The sequence below is a fragment of the Marmota flaviventris genome, chromosome 1 (genome assembly GCF_047511675.1).
Source record: "Marmota flaviventris isolate mMarFla1 chromosome 1, mMarFla1.hap1, whole genome shotgun sequence".
Taxonomy (NCBI): domain Eukaryota; kingdom Metazoa; phylum Chordata; class Mammalia; order Rodentia; family Sciuridae; genus Marmota; species Marmota flaviventris.
The window spans coordinates 220,557,957-220,574,690 of NC_092498.1; the positions used below are offsets into that span (position 1 = coordinate 220,557,957).

General features: G+C 61.6%; 1 protein-coding gene across 1 annotated transcript; it reads left to right on the forward strand.

Annotated features, from left to right (window-relative positions):
* The first annotated feature begins 33 nt into the window (after window positions 1–33).
* Window positions 34–16,734, forward strand: Shc2 (SHC adaptor protein 2). Its single transcript, XM_071610576.1, has 13 exons — window positions 34–480; window positions 6,360–6,430; window positions 7,716–7,776; window positions 7,871–7,990; window positions 9,834–9,887; window positions 9,996–10,047; window positions 10,120–10,246; window positions 10,908–11,064; window positions 11,614–11,695; window positions 12,589–12,747; window positions 13,434–13,744; window positions 15,438–15,572; window positions 16,368–16,734. Exons 1-12 carry the CDS (start codon window positions 34–36, stop codon window positions 15,564–15,566), a joined length of 1,770 nt encoding a protein of 589 aa, XP_071466677.1. The 3' UTR covers window positions 15,567–15,572; window positions 16,368–16,734.

Consider the following 16,734-nt stretch of genomic DNA (forward strand, 5'->3'; position numbering starts at 1 on the left):
AGCCCGGGTCGGCTCGGTCCGGTGGCCGCAGCCATGACGCAGGGTCCGGGCTGGCGCGCGCCCTCCGCGCCCCCCGCGCCCCCCGAGCCCGAGGCACCCACCACCTTCTGCGCGCTGCTGCCGCGCATGCCTCAGTGGAAGTTTGTGGCGCCCGGCGGCTTCCTGGGCCGCGGCCCCGCAGCAGCGCGGGCGGCGGACCCTCAGACCGAGCGCGAGGGCCCAGCGGGCGTCCCCGCGTTGGCTGCTGCTGTGCTTGGCGCCTGCGAGCCGCGCTGCGCCGCGCCTTGTCCTCTGCCGGCGCTCAACCGCTGCCGAGCTGCGGGGGCGCGCGGGCCTCGGGGCGCGCGGGGTGCGTCCGGGCCCCCAGAAGCCGCCGCGGACGAGTGGGTCCGCAAGGGAAGCTTCATCCACAAGCCCGCGCATGGCTGGCTGCACCCCGACGCCCAGGTCCTGGGGCCCGGGGTCTCCTACATCGTTCGGGTGAGTGCGCACTCAAGGACTCCCCTGGTCCGGTCCTCCCCAGTCGCGAGTTCTGGGACTCTCCCCCATTTTCTCTCTGGGGTCTCTGGCCCCCAAAGCCAGGAGTGGCCTCTCCACCCTTTCTCCCCATCACCCCGGACCCCCATCTCCAGCCGGCGCTCTGCGGTTGTCTCCATCCGGGATGCGCTGGGGTCCCGGTTCCCTCCGCGTCACGTGGGGAGGCGGCGGGTGGGCAGGGGCCACGCATGCGCAGATTAAGCACCCCTTGCTGAGACCTGGATAAGGGCTTCCACCCAGCCGGCTGCCGGTGGAAAGCTCCATCAGTTGGGGCCTGCGGAGGCCTGGCCAGAGGTGCCAGGGTGGGAAGGGCTCTTTGGTAAGCGCTGATGTCTAGACCCCAGGAGTCCTGCTGTGAGACCACTGGACCTCAGATGTGGCTGAAGAGACCCCCCCATTGTTAATCTGGGTTTATATTAAAGACCTTCTCAACATAGAGGAAGCTGGAGAAGGGGTGCCCGCAGTGCCACCTGGGACGCTGGCATCTTGCCTTCTCTGTCCACCTGACCCTGTGTGTGCGTAGCTTTGATAAACCACCTGAAAGCAACCTGCAGGTGTGTGATGGCCCTCCATCTCCTGCCTGCTCTCCTGGGATAGCCTCCCGCACACCCGTTCAGAGGCCGATCACCCATTCCCAAACGTGGCTGGACGCCGGGCCGTTTCTCCGGCACCAGGATCCTGGAACCTTGTGTGTTCGGTAGTTATATCTTTGCTTTCTCTAGAACAGTCCCCCAGCATCACAGTGTCCCCCCAAGTTTCGTGTCCATCAGGGACCTGTGAGTGGGTCTCATCTGGAGGCAGGAAGAGGTTAGAGAAAATGAGACAGAGGCTCTGGTGATACTGGAAGTGGAGGGCCTCTGAGGCTTGACCCTCCCCTAGAGCCATTTTGACATGTTGGACAGAGTTCACAGTAAGGACTTCTGGCTTCCCTAGGTGCTGGGCTACCATCACCACTTCACCAGAGAAGTGGTGTGTGCCTGGCTCTGAAAAACACCCCTGCAGGAGAGTCCCACAGGGAGGCCCACGCTAACTGAGGGAAGGATGCAGACGTGGACACAAGTCAAGGACTCTCCTCCCTGCAGTGTGGTCCTCCTGTGCTGGTGCTGTGCAGGAGAACGCAGGCGTTTGCAGGGCTGAGACCTTTTGGGCAGCAGAGACAGCTTATTTCTTGAAGGCAAGGGGTAGGGTGGCTCCTGGGAGTTCTCCGAAGACCAGGTTCTTCTGGCACAGCCATCTTCAATGTGCTGGCTCAGAGGCCCTCACTACCATGAAGTGCAGCTACAGCACCGAGCATCATGTGTGGGCCCAGCCTCTCTACCAGAGGAGAAGATCATTCCTTCCTTGGGAATTTTCTTCTTCTCCCTCATGTCTCATGGTTGGGAAAACAGAGTTACCAAATTGGCTCCAATCTATGGTGAGCTCCATCTACCCATCGTCCATTCTCCAGCAGCATAAGCAGTGTTCCTCCCCCTACAGTCCTAGAACACCAGACACTAGCATGAACAACCCCGAGACACATGTACTGCTGAGGGAGGTACCTACTAAGCACTGGCATCCATCCAGAGCTGTCCACTCCATCCTGGGGACAGAGACCGGCTTCCCTTCAAGTTGCTACATGTCCGACAGTAGCTTGGCATATAGTCCACGCCCATCATTCATCTGTCAGTCCACCCACTGTCCATTCATCCAACTCTCCATCCACTCATCTTCCTGCCCACCAACGTATGTCACCAATCAATGCCCATCTGTCCATCCATCCACACATCCGTTACCCATTCCCCCATCCATCTATCCACTCATACATACATACATCCCTTATCCCTCCATCCGTTTGCTTATCTAACTATATATTCATCTACCCATCAAAAATCTATCCATCATCTTTCATTCATCCATCCATCCATCCATCCAACCATCCATTCATCATGCATCATGCAGCTTAAATCTGTCAGTAGACCATCCATCCTCCATTACCCATCCATTCTCCATCTACCCATCCATCCATCACCCATCTACCCATTCATCCGTCCATCCTCCATCTACCTATCCACATGTCCTCCATCTACCTATCCATCTGTCCTCCATCTATCCATCCATCCATCCATCCATCCTCCATCTACCCATCCATCCATTCTCCATCTATCTATCCATCCTCCATCCATCCATCTTTCCTATCTACCCATTCATCCTCTATCTACCCATCCATCACCCATGTACGCATTCATCACCCATCCATCTGTCCTCCATCTGCACATCTATCCTCCACCTACCCATCCATCCATCCTTCATCTACCCATCCATCCATCCTCCATCCATCTATCCATCCTCCATCTACCCATCCATTCTCCATCTATTTATCTATCTGTCATTTGTCTACCCATCTATCCTCCATTTCCCTATCCATCCATCCTTCATCTATCCAATTGTCCTCCATCTACCCATCCATCCATTCTCCATCTATCTATCCATCCTCCATCTACCCATCCATCCATCCTTTATCTATCCATCTATCCATCCTCCATCCATCCATCCATCTTTCCCATCCACCCATTCATCCTCCATCTACCCATCTATCACCCATGTACGCATTCATCACCCATCCATCTGTCCTCCATCTACACATCCATCCTCCATATACTCATCCATCATCCTCCATATACCCATCCATCCATCCTCCATCTACCCATCCATCCATCCTCCACCTATCCATCCATCCATCCATCCATCCATCCTCCATCTATCCATCCATTCATCTTCTACCTATCCATCCATCCTCCATCTATCCATCCATCCATCCTCCATCTATCCATCCATTCATCTTCTACCTATCCATCCATCCTCCATCTACCCATCCATCCATCCTCCACCTATCCATCCATCCATCCATCCTCCACCTATCCATCCATCCATCCATCCTCCACCTATCCATCCATCCATCCATCCATCCATCCTCCATCTACCCATCCATCCATCCTCCACCTATCCATCCATCCATCCATCCTCCATCTACCCATCCATCCATCCTCCATCTACCCATCCATCCATCCTCCACCTATCCATCCATCCATCCATCCTCCACCTATCCATCCATCCATCCATCCATTCTCCATCTACCCATCCATCCATCCTCCACCTATCCATCCATCCATCCATCCTCCATCTACCCATCCATCCATCCTCCACCTACCCATCCATCCATCCTCCATCTATCCATCCATCCATCCTCCACCTATCCATCCATCCATCCTCCACCTATCCATCCATCCATCCTCCATCTACCCATCCATCCATCCTCCATCTACCCATCCATCCTCCACCTATCCATCCATCCATCCTCCACCTATCCATCCATCCATCCTCCATCTACCCATCCATCCATCCTCCACCTATCCATCCATCCATCCATCCTTCACCTATCCATCCATCCATCCTCCATCTACCCATCCATCCATCCTCCACCTATCCATCCATCCTCCACCTATCCATCCATCCATCCATCCATCCTTCATCTACCCATCCATCCATCCTCCACCTATCCATCCATCCATCCATCCATCCTCCATCTACCCATCCATCCATCCTCCACCTATCCATCCATTCATCCTCCATCTACCCATCCATCCATCCTTCATCTATCCATCCATTCATCTTCTACCTATCCATCCATCCTCCATCTATCCATCCATCCATCCTCCATCTACCCATCCATTCATCCTCCATCTATCTATCCATCCATCCTCCATTTATCTGTCCATCCATCCATCTTTCATCTACCCATCTATCTATCCTCCATCTGTCCATTTATCTGTCCTCCATCTACCTATCCATCTTCCATCTACTCATCCATCCATCCTCCATCTACTCATCCATCTATCTTCCATCTATTCATTCATTCTTTCTCCATCTACCCATCATCCATCCATCACCCATCTAACCATCCGTCTTTTCATTTGTCCACCCATTCATCATCTCTTATTCACCCATCTGCCTTTGTCCATCCAACAGGTGAGGCAGCTTGGTTCACACCCCCAGAAGCCCTCAACTTTCCTAGAATAATGCCCCCAGCCCTGTGGCCTCTCCTCCTTGCCACCACCCCATTTCTCCTTGGTAGCTCTCTACGCTGATGCAGCCAAGTTAGAGTGAGTCCACAGCCTCTCTTCTCTGGTCCCCACTCCTGGGCTCCCCTGGTGGCCTTGGCCTACAGACTCACTGTCCTCTGGGTCCTCCTGTCCCTGAGCTCTTGCTGGCTGACACAGCTGCACACAGCTGGTGGGACTGAACTGTGAACACTGGCTATTTCCTACCGTCCTGCAGGCTGGCCAGGGCTGAGTGGCCTTCCTGGTCCTGATTGTGTGGCTACATGTGTCTGGTGTGGAGTCTGGCCTGGTGGCCAGGGTGGTTGCAGGGCCCCTGAGAACATCAGGGGCATACTCCAGGACATGCAGGCTCCTGGGGCTGTGTGTGTCACGGTCAAGAAGGAAAACAGACTGCACACTTGGCCTGAGGGCATGAGGAAGGAGGGGTGGCTTGTGGCCATTTCACAACCATCTGCATCAGCCTCTGGGACCCTGCCAGACCACACAACCCACAGGCACTGTTTGCAGGCACCATCTTGTGTGCACGCACCCGAGTTCCTGCTTGCCTGCTTCTACCCCACGGCACCTCTCCTTGCCTGAGACGCAGGGGATCATCTCATAAACTACATAACGGTCACTTGTTTCTTTTTACAGTTGCATACTCTTCTCTTCCAAGTCCATGACTTGTTTAGCTTTGGCCAAAACACAGGCCAGCCAGTAAATGTGCCTCTAGCAGACAGGCTCAGGCACAAGTGTGTCCCAGGTGCCACGTGGGAGCCTCCCGCTCCTCAGCATGGGTCAGGGTTGTCCCAAGACGGAGGGCAGGGAAGGCTCACAGGGCACCTGAGGAGCGTGGAGGCAGGACCTCCACAAGGAAGGCAGTCTTGAAAATGAAGCTGCAGGCTCAAAGTTTGTGTTTTATTTATTTATTTATTTATTTGTGGTACTGGGGATCGAACCCAGGGCCTTGTACATGCGAGGCAAAAACTCTACCAACTGAGCTGTATCTCCAGCCCCATTGGTTTTATTTTTATAATCTTTTAAAGACTGAGATGACATCACAGATCAGGCAGGGTGTGTGGCCCACCTGTTGGCTCGCACTTGGAAGGCTGAAGCAGGAGTCGTAGGAGCCCAGGGGCTTTGGGCCCAGCCTGGGCGACATAGTGAGACCCCATTTCAAAAGAAAATCATACAAAAATAAAAAGAAATCAACCCAAATAAAAAAAAACCTGCAAAGTAGAATTGAGTGGACCATATGCAGTGCCCAGCGAGGCCGCCTATCCCGCCAAGGCCGGTCCCCCTTGTGCCCCTCTGGACAGCCAGGTGTCTGCTGAAGTCTCTGCTTCAGGGTCCCTCTGAGAGTCAGCTTCCCAAGGAAGTGGCTGTCCTCGTAGCTTCCTGTAGAGGGCGTGACGGTCCTTATCGGGTCTTCGCTGGCCCCCCGTCTCTGTCCTATTCCCAGGCCCTGTGCGGGGTGCAGGGTACAGCAAATAGGACCACACGGTCCCTGTCCTCGTGTCACCTTCTAGAGGGGAGGTCTGAGCCAGGGCAGACAGGTCGGGGTGGACACACAGCACAGTGCAGTCGTGGGGAGTTGAGCTCCCCTCCAGGTGGGAAGGGCCAGGGGAATGGAGAGGCCCTGAGGCAGGGGCCGGGGCTGATAGGAACCAGGGGCACCAGGAGTGTGGCGCTCGCTGGCTGGAGAAGGGACCTGGCCACACCTGCTCAGGTCCTCTCTCTCCCCAGTACATGGGCTGCATCGAGGTGCTCCGCTCCATGCGCTCCCTGGACTTCAGCACACGCACCCAGGTGACCAGGTGAGCCTTGGTGGTGGGGGCGGGCGGGCAGGGCCAGGTTGTGGGGCCGGTTGTGGCTCCTTGGTGGCTCATGCTCAGCAGACCCTGTTTTCCTTGGTTGGGCGGCACAGCCGGCCTGCCCTGTGTGTTCTGTGACTGTGGGAGGGGCTGGGGAGGGCCCCTCGCAGTGGACTCCAGGCGCTGGCTGCTCCCTGAGGCCTGCCCGGGAGGGGTCCGGGCCATCCTGGGCCATCTCACAGGGCTCGGAGCTGTCCAGAAGGGCCATTCAGGTTGGGCACAACAGGGCCTGCTTGTGGGACCAGCTTCTTCCTGTGGAAATCGACTTATTCCCTAACTACGAACTTAAAATGTGCTCTTGGGTACAGTCCACACACCGCACCGCCACCCGTTCAGGGTGCACAAGTCTGTGCTTCTTGGTGTCTCCACACTGTGTGTGACCGGGCCTCTGTCTAGGCCCAGAACATTCCGTCACCCCAGAAGGAAGCCCATCCCTACAAGCAGTCCCCCATCCGCTCCCAGCCCGCACCCACAGGACTCCCCTGTCCTGGACCCCCCCGTCACGGGGTCACACACTGTGTCCTTGTGTGTCTAGCTCTCACTGAGCACCAGGTCCTCAGGTCCTGCAGCTGTGTCACCTTGCTCCTGCTGGTGACCAAGGGATGTTCCAGGGGGAGGGACTGTGCTGTGTGTCCCTCTGTCCTCCTGTGGACGCCTGGGCTGCGCCTCTTTGCCGTGCTCGGGAGTGTTCACCAGCCTTGGTGGGTGCCTCTGTCTCTGGGGATGCCTAGAGTGGGCACGCTCCGTTGTCTGGTGACAGTGACTGCTTCCTCAGCAACGGCCCGCCCTGTGTCCCCGCCCTGTGTGGGCCCATTTCTCTGCATGATGCTGAGCTCCTCCAGAACCTGTGTCCTCTGTGATCCTCAGGATCCTGCGCAGGTCCCAGCCTCCTGGGGACCAGTGACTCCCACACTGTTGGGGTCTCTTCATGCCCCCAGGGGCACCAGGCAGAGGACCCTGCCTGCTTGTCTGTCCCCTGAGTCTGACCCCTCCCAGGGCTACACTTGTCACTGGAGAAGGCAGTGTGATGGGCTGCAGCTGAGGGGGCCGGCTGGTGGCTGGGTGGTGGCCAGCCCAGTCTTCCTCCTGGTGCCCCTGCCCCGCCCGGGCCCCCCCATCTCAGCCCTGGCGCTCTCTCCTGGCTCCTTCCCCTCTGACCCCGTCCTCCCCGTGCCCCACTGTCTCTGGGCGCCCTTCCTCTCTCAGCTCTCCTCCTCCTCACTCACAGGGAAGCCATCAACCGACTCCACGAGGCTGTGCCCGGAATCCGGGGCTCCTGGAAGAAGAAGGTGGGTGGGGTGGAGAGGGAGGCTGGGCTGGGGGGTGCCCTGGCCCCTGGGCTGGGCCCTGCCACGTCAGCCCATGCTCGCTCTGCCCACCCAGGCCCCCAATAAGGCGCTGGCCTCCATCCTGGGCAAGAGCAACCTGCGCTTTGCTGGCATGAGCATTTCTGTCAACATCTCCATCGAAGGCCTCAACCTCTCGGTGCTGGCCACCCGCCAGGTGGGTGCCACCCGTCCCAGCCCTCAGGCCCTGGGCCCCTCCTGGGGTCTCCAGGGCCCTCAGGGGGTCCAGGAGCATCTGATGCACACTAAGGTGGGGTGGGAGGCGTGGGGCTGGTGCATCACATGACGTCGTGTCCCTGGGCCACTGGAGTCGGGAGCCCAGGGCACCACAGCCTGCTCCCTGGGCCCAGGGTGCAGCATCCGCAGTGGTCAGAGCTGGGAGGAGGCAGGCCGGGCCGGGGAGAGCCTGGCTTCTGGCCTCAGGTGGAAGCAGACAGATGAGGGTCAATCAGGAACCCTGAGAGCCCTGCCCCCCAGGAGCAGGGAGGCCCGGGGAGGCAGTGAGGGGCTCGGGGCCAGAGCCACCCCGGGGCCAGGCCCGCGAGGAGGCCAGCCAGGCCAGGGATGGGCCCCAGGGGAAAGGGGCCACACTGTGACCCACCTGAGGGGCCAGACAGCCCCTGCCCAGGGACTGGCTACCAGGGCCGGGGGTGTTCAGGAGACAACTGTGGGAGGCCCTCGTGGCCTGGAACAGGTCTGGGTCTCAGGTGCTGTGGACACTTGCCGCTTACTCTTTCTGGTCTGAGAGTCAAAGGAGTCTGGGCTGGACGTCAGGCTGGGTGGCATTTAGGACGACCTCGAGGGAGCCTCGGGCAGGGAGATTCAGCTTGGAGGCTGGCTCGGGCCTCCGTGGAGGCAGAGGCTGGGGCGCAGGAGGGCATGCAGAGCCGGGTTGGGGTGGGAGCCCAGCCTGGGAGCAAGTGCAGCCCACTCCAGGGGTTTCGTCGGGAAGGTGCTCCGCCCCCGGGGAGAGGGGCTCTGCAGCCAGAGCAGGTCTGGCTCCGTGAGGCTGGGGGGTGGGGGCAGCGGGCCCTTGCTACAGGGCTAGGTGGCGGAGGGATTCGGGGCCTGTGGCAGCAGCTCAGGGGCGCCAGGACCTAGGCGCCAAGCTGGGAGTGTGGGGGCTGGGAGGGGTCTAGAGCCCTGTGCCGATGGACGGCCGGGAGCCGCTCTGCTGACAGTGAGGCCGTGGGGACCCGGGAGGGAGTCTCGGAGCACTCTTGCCGGCCAGGGGCTGAGCAGGCCCTGAGTGAAGAGGGAGGGGTGGCGCCCAAGAGAGGTCCAGTGGCAGGGCCCCAGGGGACTGCTCTGGAGAGGGTGGTGAGGCCATGAGGAGTGGGGCCAGGGGGCCAGAGCCTGGGGTGGACTGGGCTGTGAGGCCTCTACCACGTGCTGGAGGCCCTCAGGCCCATGTGAGGTCGAGCGCTAGACGGGGCTGCCCGAGGCCTCACCGTCTGCCCTTGTGAGGCGCTGACCTGGGGTCCTGCCGAGGGTTCTCAGGCTCCCAGAGAGAGCAGCTTGGCTGGGGTCCCCTGGGAGGCATGGGACTCCATGAGGCTGAGGAATGGACTTTTGGTGGGAGGACACGGCCTGCCTGACCATCACTGGGTTCTGAAGGGGCTTGAGTGACAGGTGGCAGATGAGGCAAATAAGCAAACGAGGTGGACAGTGCGTGGGATGGGCTGCTGGGGTGCGTCACCATGGCTGTGTGTCCCCCGTGTCTCTGTGGCTGTGTGTTGGAGGTGCAGTGTGAGGTGTCCACCAGTGCAGGCAGCCTGGTGACCAGACCTGACCTCACCCTCCCTAAGCCCCGGGCCCCATCCTCCAGGGCCAAATGTCCTGGTGGGACTTGGTTGTCTTGGTGACCGGGTCCAGCCGTGGAGGGTGCCAGGTAGGGGAACCTGCACCCCTGCCCCTGCCTTCTTGCCCCCCACAGCCCTGCCCAGCACAGGGCCGTGGCGGGTCCTGCCTGGCAGCAGCTGGTGCCCTTCCTCCCCCAGGTCCTCGCCACCCACCACATGCAGTCCATCTCCTTCGCCTCAGGCGGCGACACGGTAAGGCCCAGCGGGAAGGCCAGCGGCCTCAAGACCCCGTGGCTTTTCCTCAGACCTGCCTGGGGGGTGTGGCCAGGCAGGTCCAGCTGACCCTCCGCCTCTCCCCAGGACATGCTGGACTACGTGGCCTATGTCGCCAAGGACCCCATCAACCAGAGAGGTGAGACACGGTGGGAGGCTGGCCCGTGGGGCATGGTGGGGAGCCAGGTCCCAAGGTCACTGCTGTCCCCAGCCTGCCACATCCTGGAGTGCTGTGAGGGTCTGGCGCAGAGCGTGATCGGCACCGTGGGCCAGGCCTTTGAGCTGCGCTTCAAGCAGTACCTGCATGGCCCCCCGATGGCAGCGGTGCCCCCTGAGAGGTGAGGCCACCCCCACACACTGGGCCCGGCTCTGCCCTCCTTCCCTCGGCCCTGGGAAGGTCCCCACGGGAGGACTCGTGTCTTCTCCCTCCCAGGGCGGGGGGCCAGGTTTACGTAGCAGGTCCCCCAAGCATCTGTCCAGCCGAGGCTGAGGCTCCTGTGGCCCTGCCTGCCACGGCATGCAGGAGGAGTGCCCGGAGGTGCCCACAGCCCTTCCTGCCACCCCTTCACCAGCGGCACAGTGCCACCCTGTGGGTGTTCACGACCTGGAGGTGTGAGAACCCGCTGTGGGACAGCGGGCTGGCCGGCGGCCAGGGAGCGGGGGACACACACCTTCGTGTTGGGAGCCCGGTAATGGACAGGCAAGTGAGTGGCAGCGGCAGAGTGCGCCCAGGACGCTGCTGCAGTGGACGAGTCCCCCCAGGCAATCGGGGCCCAAGGGCGCTGCAGTCTGAGGGACCCCACCACATCCTGTGTCCAGGTACCACCAGACATGTCACCCTCTGCTGCCTGGTGGCCGAGGTGGGTGAGGAGCGGCTGGCTCTGAGAAGGTGCCGCCTCCGCATCCCAAGGGGACGGTGGAGCCGCTTCACAGCAGGTCCTGGTGGGCAAGGTCCCACTGTCCTTTCTACCCTCCAGCCAGTTGTTGCTCTGTCCCCAGGCTGACTGGGCTGGAGGAGTCGGCCTTGGGGGACGAGGAGGAGGCCGAGGGACATGACTACTACAACAGCATCCCGGGGAAGGAGCCACCCCCGGGTGGTCTGGTGGACTCCAGGCTCCCAGCCACCCATCCCTGCACCCTCGGGGCCCTCAGCCAGGTCAGCCTTGGTTCTGGGGTGGGGGACAGACCCCTGGACGTGACCCCTGCCTCTCCTGTGGCCTCAGTCCTGGCGTCTCTGTGCTCACCTTCATTCCCCCTCTTGTCCTTCATGGTTCACAAAGACCTTGGCCTGTGGCCTGCTTCGGACCTCCTCTGGCCTGGGCAGTGTGGTAGGCAGGAGCCCCTCTTGGTGGACAAGCAGTGACAGAGCTGACCCAGTCACCACCAAGAGCAGGACCTCAGGGCCAGTCCCTCAGAGGGCCTGGCCTCTCCTGAGGAAGCAGCAGGGGCTGGGCTCTGGGGGAGGAGGAGCTGCCCAGGAGCACAGAGCAGAGGGTCCGGGCAGCTCAGCAGGGGTGCGGCAGCGGGAGGGTGGCGGCCTGCTGCAGGGCAGAGAAGGCAGCCCAGGCCGCCGTGGAGGTGGTGGCACCCAGGAGCCCTGAGGCCACTGCGGCGCCTGGAGAGCCAGGGAGCCAGGGAGCTGAGGCCCGGCGTCTGGGCTGGGCGGGAGCCGGGTGCTGCTGGGGAGAGGGCTGGCAGCGCCCAGGGTCCTGCCTGTCTTCCTCAGGGCTCATCTGCCTGGAGAGACGCCTGCGGCCTGCAGTGGGACCTGGGTCCCTCGGGTTCAGGTAGGACATGTCCCCCATCTGCGGGTCACCCCAGGGCATACGCAGGCTGTGTGCTGTCTGCTGAGCTGTGCATCTCTCCCTCCCGTGGAGGGGTCTCCTGGTACTCTGGGACGACTCTGGTCATGTGGTTCAAAATGCCAAAATGCCTGGGCAGGAGGAGCCCCCTCCCCAGCTGCAGCCTCTGTGAGTGGCCAGGGTCTTCTCGAGGTTCCCGGAACTTTCCCTGCATGCTGGAGCCACCTGTGCTCCGAGTCCCTGGTGGCAGCGGGGGGCCCCTGCCTGGGGCGTGAGCGGTCTCCTGTGCCGCGCAGGCGGACCTCTCCTCACCACTGTCACACAGGCCCCTGGCCTGGCACTGAGCTCCCTCCTCTGAAGGAGGAAGCGCCCCCTCCCAGAGGGAGGCGCTTTACAGAGGAAGAGAGGGAGCTGCAGAGAGGCCAGTCACCCCGCCTGTGCCCACGGCAGGAGAGCGCCGGGATGGGAGCCCAGGTGTCCCCAGAGTAGTGACATAATGAGATGTGCTGCCACCTCCTGACGTCCTGCCCAGGACTCAGTTCTGAGAAAAACACAAAACAAGACTCGAGGACCCCCTGAGCCAGGAGAGGTGAAAGTCAGGGTAACCAGGGAGCGGCCACCCCTGGCCAAGGTGGAGCAGCCTGGCACCCGCTGGCCACCAGGTGGGGCAGGAGAGGCTCTGGAGGACCAGTGAGAGGCTCTGGGCCTGCCCGGGCCAGCTGTGGCCTTGGAGCTGGGTGAACGCTGTAGGCATTAAGAAATGCCGCTGCAGACTCCGAACCAAACTGGCCACCGGGCACTCCATGTGCTGCTAGGAATGGGCGGGTCCTGCGGCTGCCCTCACCCCCACTGACCCCTGCCCCTCCCCACCTACCCAGCCCAGCCGGGGGATGGCTATGTGCAGGCTGACGCCCGGGGGCCACGGGACTACGAGGACCATCTGTACGTCAACACCCAGGGCCTGGACACTGCAGAACCTGTGGACCCTGCGCCCCTGCCCCCCGAGGACAGCCCTCAGAAGGACCTGTTTGATATGCGTAGGTGGGGGCCCCTCTCCACAGGCTGCGAGCCCACGGGTGGGGAAGGCCGACCTGCACAGGGCCTCTGTCTGTGGGGTCTATTGCTGGGCTGCTCTAGGGCCTTCCTGGGGAATGGCCTCGCCCTCTGGGGAGCCCTGCTCCTGCCTCTGGACCCTACGACCAGAGCTGCCTGCAACTCGGTGAGGACCACCCCTTCCCAGGGTGACTGCAGTCCACAGGGAGAGGCACCGCTGCTCCCGAGGGACCCTTAGTCCCACAAGGGTCTCCGCTGGACAGGACAAGTGTGACAGTGGAGCCTGTCCTGCTCCCTGTGGGGTGTGCAGCCTGCGGAGGAGGCTCAGCTCAAAGAGGCCTGTGGGGAGGCCTGGAGTGGCTCACCTCTCCTGTCCCCGGCAGCCCCCTCCTCCTGGGCACTGTGGGGACAGCCCCCAGGGCCTGCGGGAAGCTGGAAGGCTTTTGTTTCCAAGCCCGTGTTTTCTGCCCTCTGTTTCTTCTTCCTACTGCCGTAATGATGAGTGGTGGTGCCCCTTCAGTGCCCACTGGGTACCGGGTTCTGGGCTGTCCTTCCCTGGTCAGGGAGGCCAGTCCGGCTCGCTCTGAGACTGCCCGACTCTCCAAGGCACCCTGGGGCCGCACACTCCTGACCCGGAGGAGGCGCACACGTGCTCCTGTCCTGCCCACAGGACCCTTCGAGGACGCCCTGAAGCTGCACGAGTGTTCGGTGGTGGTGGGTGGGACGGCACCCCTGCCTCCCCTGGAGGACCAGTGGCCCAGCCCCCCCACCCGGCGGGCCCCAGTTGCCCCCACAGAGGAACAGCTGCGGCAGGAGCCCTGGTACCACGGCCGCATGAGTCGGCGGGCGGCAGAGAAGCTGCTCCGTGTGGACGGGGACTTCCTGGTGCGTGACAGTGTCACCAACCCCGGGCAGTACGTCCTCACGGGCATGCAGGCCGGGCAGCCCAAGCACCTGCTGCTGGTGGACCCCGAAGGTGTGGTAAGGTTCGGGGCTGGGTGGCCTCCCAGGCTGCAGGAGGGTGTTGGAGGCTGCTTGGCAGGACCCACAGCTGCTTCCAGTTGAGAGAGGGCTTGGGGTGGACACAAGTGCTGCCAGGGCCAGGCCCGCCATGGCCTACAGAGAGCCCGCTTCATCCTTCCTGGGAGGCACCTGTGGCCTGTCCCTGAGGTCCTGCTGTTGGGGCTGGTGGGGTGAGGTGTGGCCAGCTGCAGACACTCCCCATCCAATCTCCACAACTCTGGGATCTGGAGGTTTTTTTGGGGGGGTTACCAGGGATTGAACTCGGGGGCCCTCGACCACCGAGCCGCATCCCAGCCCCATGCTGTATTTTATTTAGAGACGGGGTCTCACTGAGTTGCTTAGGGCCTCGCTGAGGCTGAGGCTGGCTTTGAACTTTTGAGCCTCCTGCCTCAGCCTCCCAAGCTGCTGGGATGACAGGTGTGCACCGCCGTGTCCAGCTGGAATCTGGATCTCTAAGTCATCAGTCGTGTCTTTGATCTGCATCGTTTATCAGGGAGTTTTCTCTCTATCCTCTTGGTGCATTTTACAGTTGCTTTAAGCAAGGGAGATCTCGTCACCTCCAGTTTCTGAAGCGCTTTACAGTTTAAAAAGCATTTTCTAGTTTACGGGGAGCTCTAGTGTCAGGCATTTTCCAGCGTCCAGAGGCCTCTGGCCTCATAGGCGGGGTCCCCTGGGGTGGAAGCCACCTCAGAAGTGCCACCTGCTTTTCTGCCGGTCAGGTACTCAGGCGCCTGCCCTCCCTGACCCACTCTCAGGCCTCCCTTCCGGCCTGGCGTGGGATGGGCCAGCTCTGTCTGGGCCTGTTCCGTTTCCTGTAATGGACCCCTGCATCAGTTCAGGTGCCCTGGCAGGTGGAGACGCTGTGCCCTGGCCGGCGGGGCCCAGCGGCTGAGCGCTGGCGAGGCTCTTCCCGGGAGGCCTGCAGCGAGCAGCTGGCGCTGGTCTCTTTGGCATGCATCATCTGATTCAGTGACCTGTCCCCTCCTTTAGTGCAGGTGTTTGCACTTGGTGATTCTGACTTCCGAGTCTTCATCTCTAAGATTTCCGGGGTGTATCACTTTCTGGGGCTATTTCAGCAAATGGCCATAAACTGTACGGCTTAAAGCCACAGACCTTTGTTCTCCCACCTTCTGGAGGCTGAAGTCCAAACCTGAGGTGCGGGCAGGGCTGAGTCCTGGGAGGGGACATCTGGGCCCGGCCCCTCCCACCTCCTAGTGGGTGCCGGCTGCCGGCCGGCCTCCTGCCCTTGGCTGGTAGATCCATCTCCCATGCCCACGGCCTCCACATCCAAGTGCTGTCCGTCTTCCTGGATGTCCCTGGTCCTAAGTTTTCTTCTTATAAGGACACCAGTCACTGGGTCGAGGGCCCCCCCGGGTAGTGCAGACGCTCTCAGGTTCCGGGCTCGGACCTGTCAGGACCTCTGGGAGGCCGCCCCTCAGCGCCCTGTGGGAAGTGCGGCCCAGGTCCTGCTGGGGTTCTGAGCTCTGAGGCTGGTTCTGTGGCTAAACCCCGGAGTCCTCTGACCCAGTGGCTCTGACTGGGCTGCAGACGGGCCCCTGGGGGAACGTGCCAGTCAGCAGGCCTGGACAGGGCAGGGGCTGGCCTCTTGGACTAGCCCCTGAGCACCGATGCCAGGTCTCTGGTCCCGCAGGTGCGGACAAAGGACGTGCTGTTCGAGAGCATCAGCCACCTCATTGCCTACCACCTGCAGAACGGGCAGCCCATCGTGGCCGCTGAGAGCGAGCTGCACCTGCGTGGTGTGGTCCCGCGGGAGCCCTGAACCAGGGTGCGCACCCTGCCCCTGCCCCTCTGGGCCTGGCCTCCCTCCTGACCGCCCTGGAGGACAGCTGGGACGGGGTGGGGAGTGGCTCGGCACCAGGCGGGGCCCGGGAGCTGTGGGTCTGTGGCGTTGGGACCTGCGGTGGCCAGGGCGGGGGCTGGAGTCTCCAGGGTCTCTGGCCGGAGAAGGGCTCTGGGGTGAGGTGGGGGCTAGGGAGTGGCAGGACGAAGGAGAGGCTGGTTTTAGGGATCTGGGCGCCCAACCGGGGCAGGAGGGGACAGCAGGGGACTGTGGAATTTTCCTGGCCAAGCTGCTGGCCAGGTCAGGCTGCTCTCCTGTCCCCATGGCCACGGTCTCCTTCTGGTCCCCTTTCCTGGATCAGCCTCCCCAGCTCAGGCGGCCCCCCCTGCTCCCACCAGGCCAGAAGGCGGGGTGGCCCGTCGCTGTGTTCTCTGTGTGCAGAGCTTCCATGTCCCTTCCCTGGGTGTGGGACTGGGCAGCACTAGTGCAGCAGTGGTGGCTGCCCCCCTCTCACAGGCTGACATTCTGAGACAGGCTCAGAAAGGTTAAGGCCTTCCCCGGGCCACACAGCAGGAGCATGAGGGAGTCCCAGCCCTGTCACCGCCTGAGGTCTCAGGGACCTGCCTCTCCTGCCCTCTCTCCACACCTCTCCAGGTCCCTCTCAGATCCACGTCTCTCTCAAGCTGCTCGGCCCAAGAGGTCCCTAGATGTCCATTACTGAGGCCCTCTGGTTCGGCCCTGGGCCTGGGTGGCTCACTCACCTTCCCTTCTTGCCTGCAGGCCATGGCTCTGCTGCCGCCCAGGTGCCCTGTCATGGCCTCGTGGTGCTCAGCCGTCCCTCGGACCTCTCAGGCCAGGACACCTCGTCACTGCTGCTCCTTTCTCCGCATGAGCCTCTGGAGTGCCCCCTGCCTGAGCCCCACCTGCTGCGAGGCTTCTGCAGCCAGGGCCCTGACCCAAAGACAGACCCTTTCTTGCCTTTAAAGGAAACGTACCAAAACGCAGCCTCCTCTGTCCCACGGTGGGCAGCAGTCTCCTTCCGGCTGGACTTGGCGTGTGTCCCTGGAGCGTGAGGGTTCCTGGCCCTGGTGTGGACTGGACTCCTGTCCTGGCTGGGCTGCCTTTCCAACTGAGGAGCTGCGCGCAC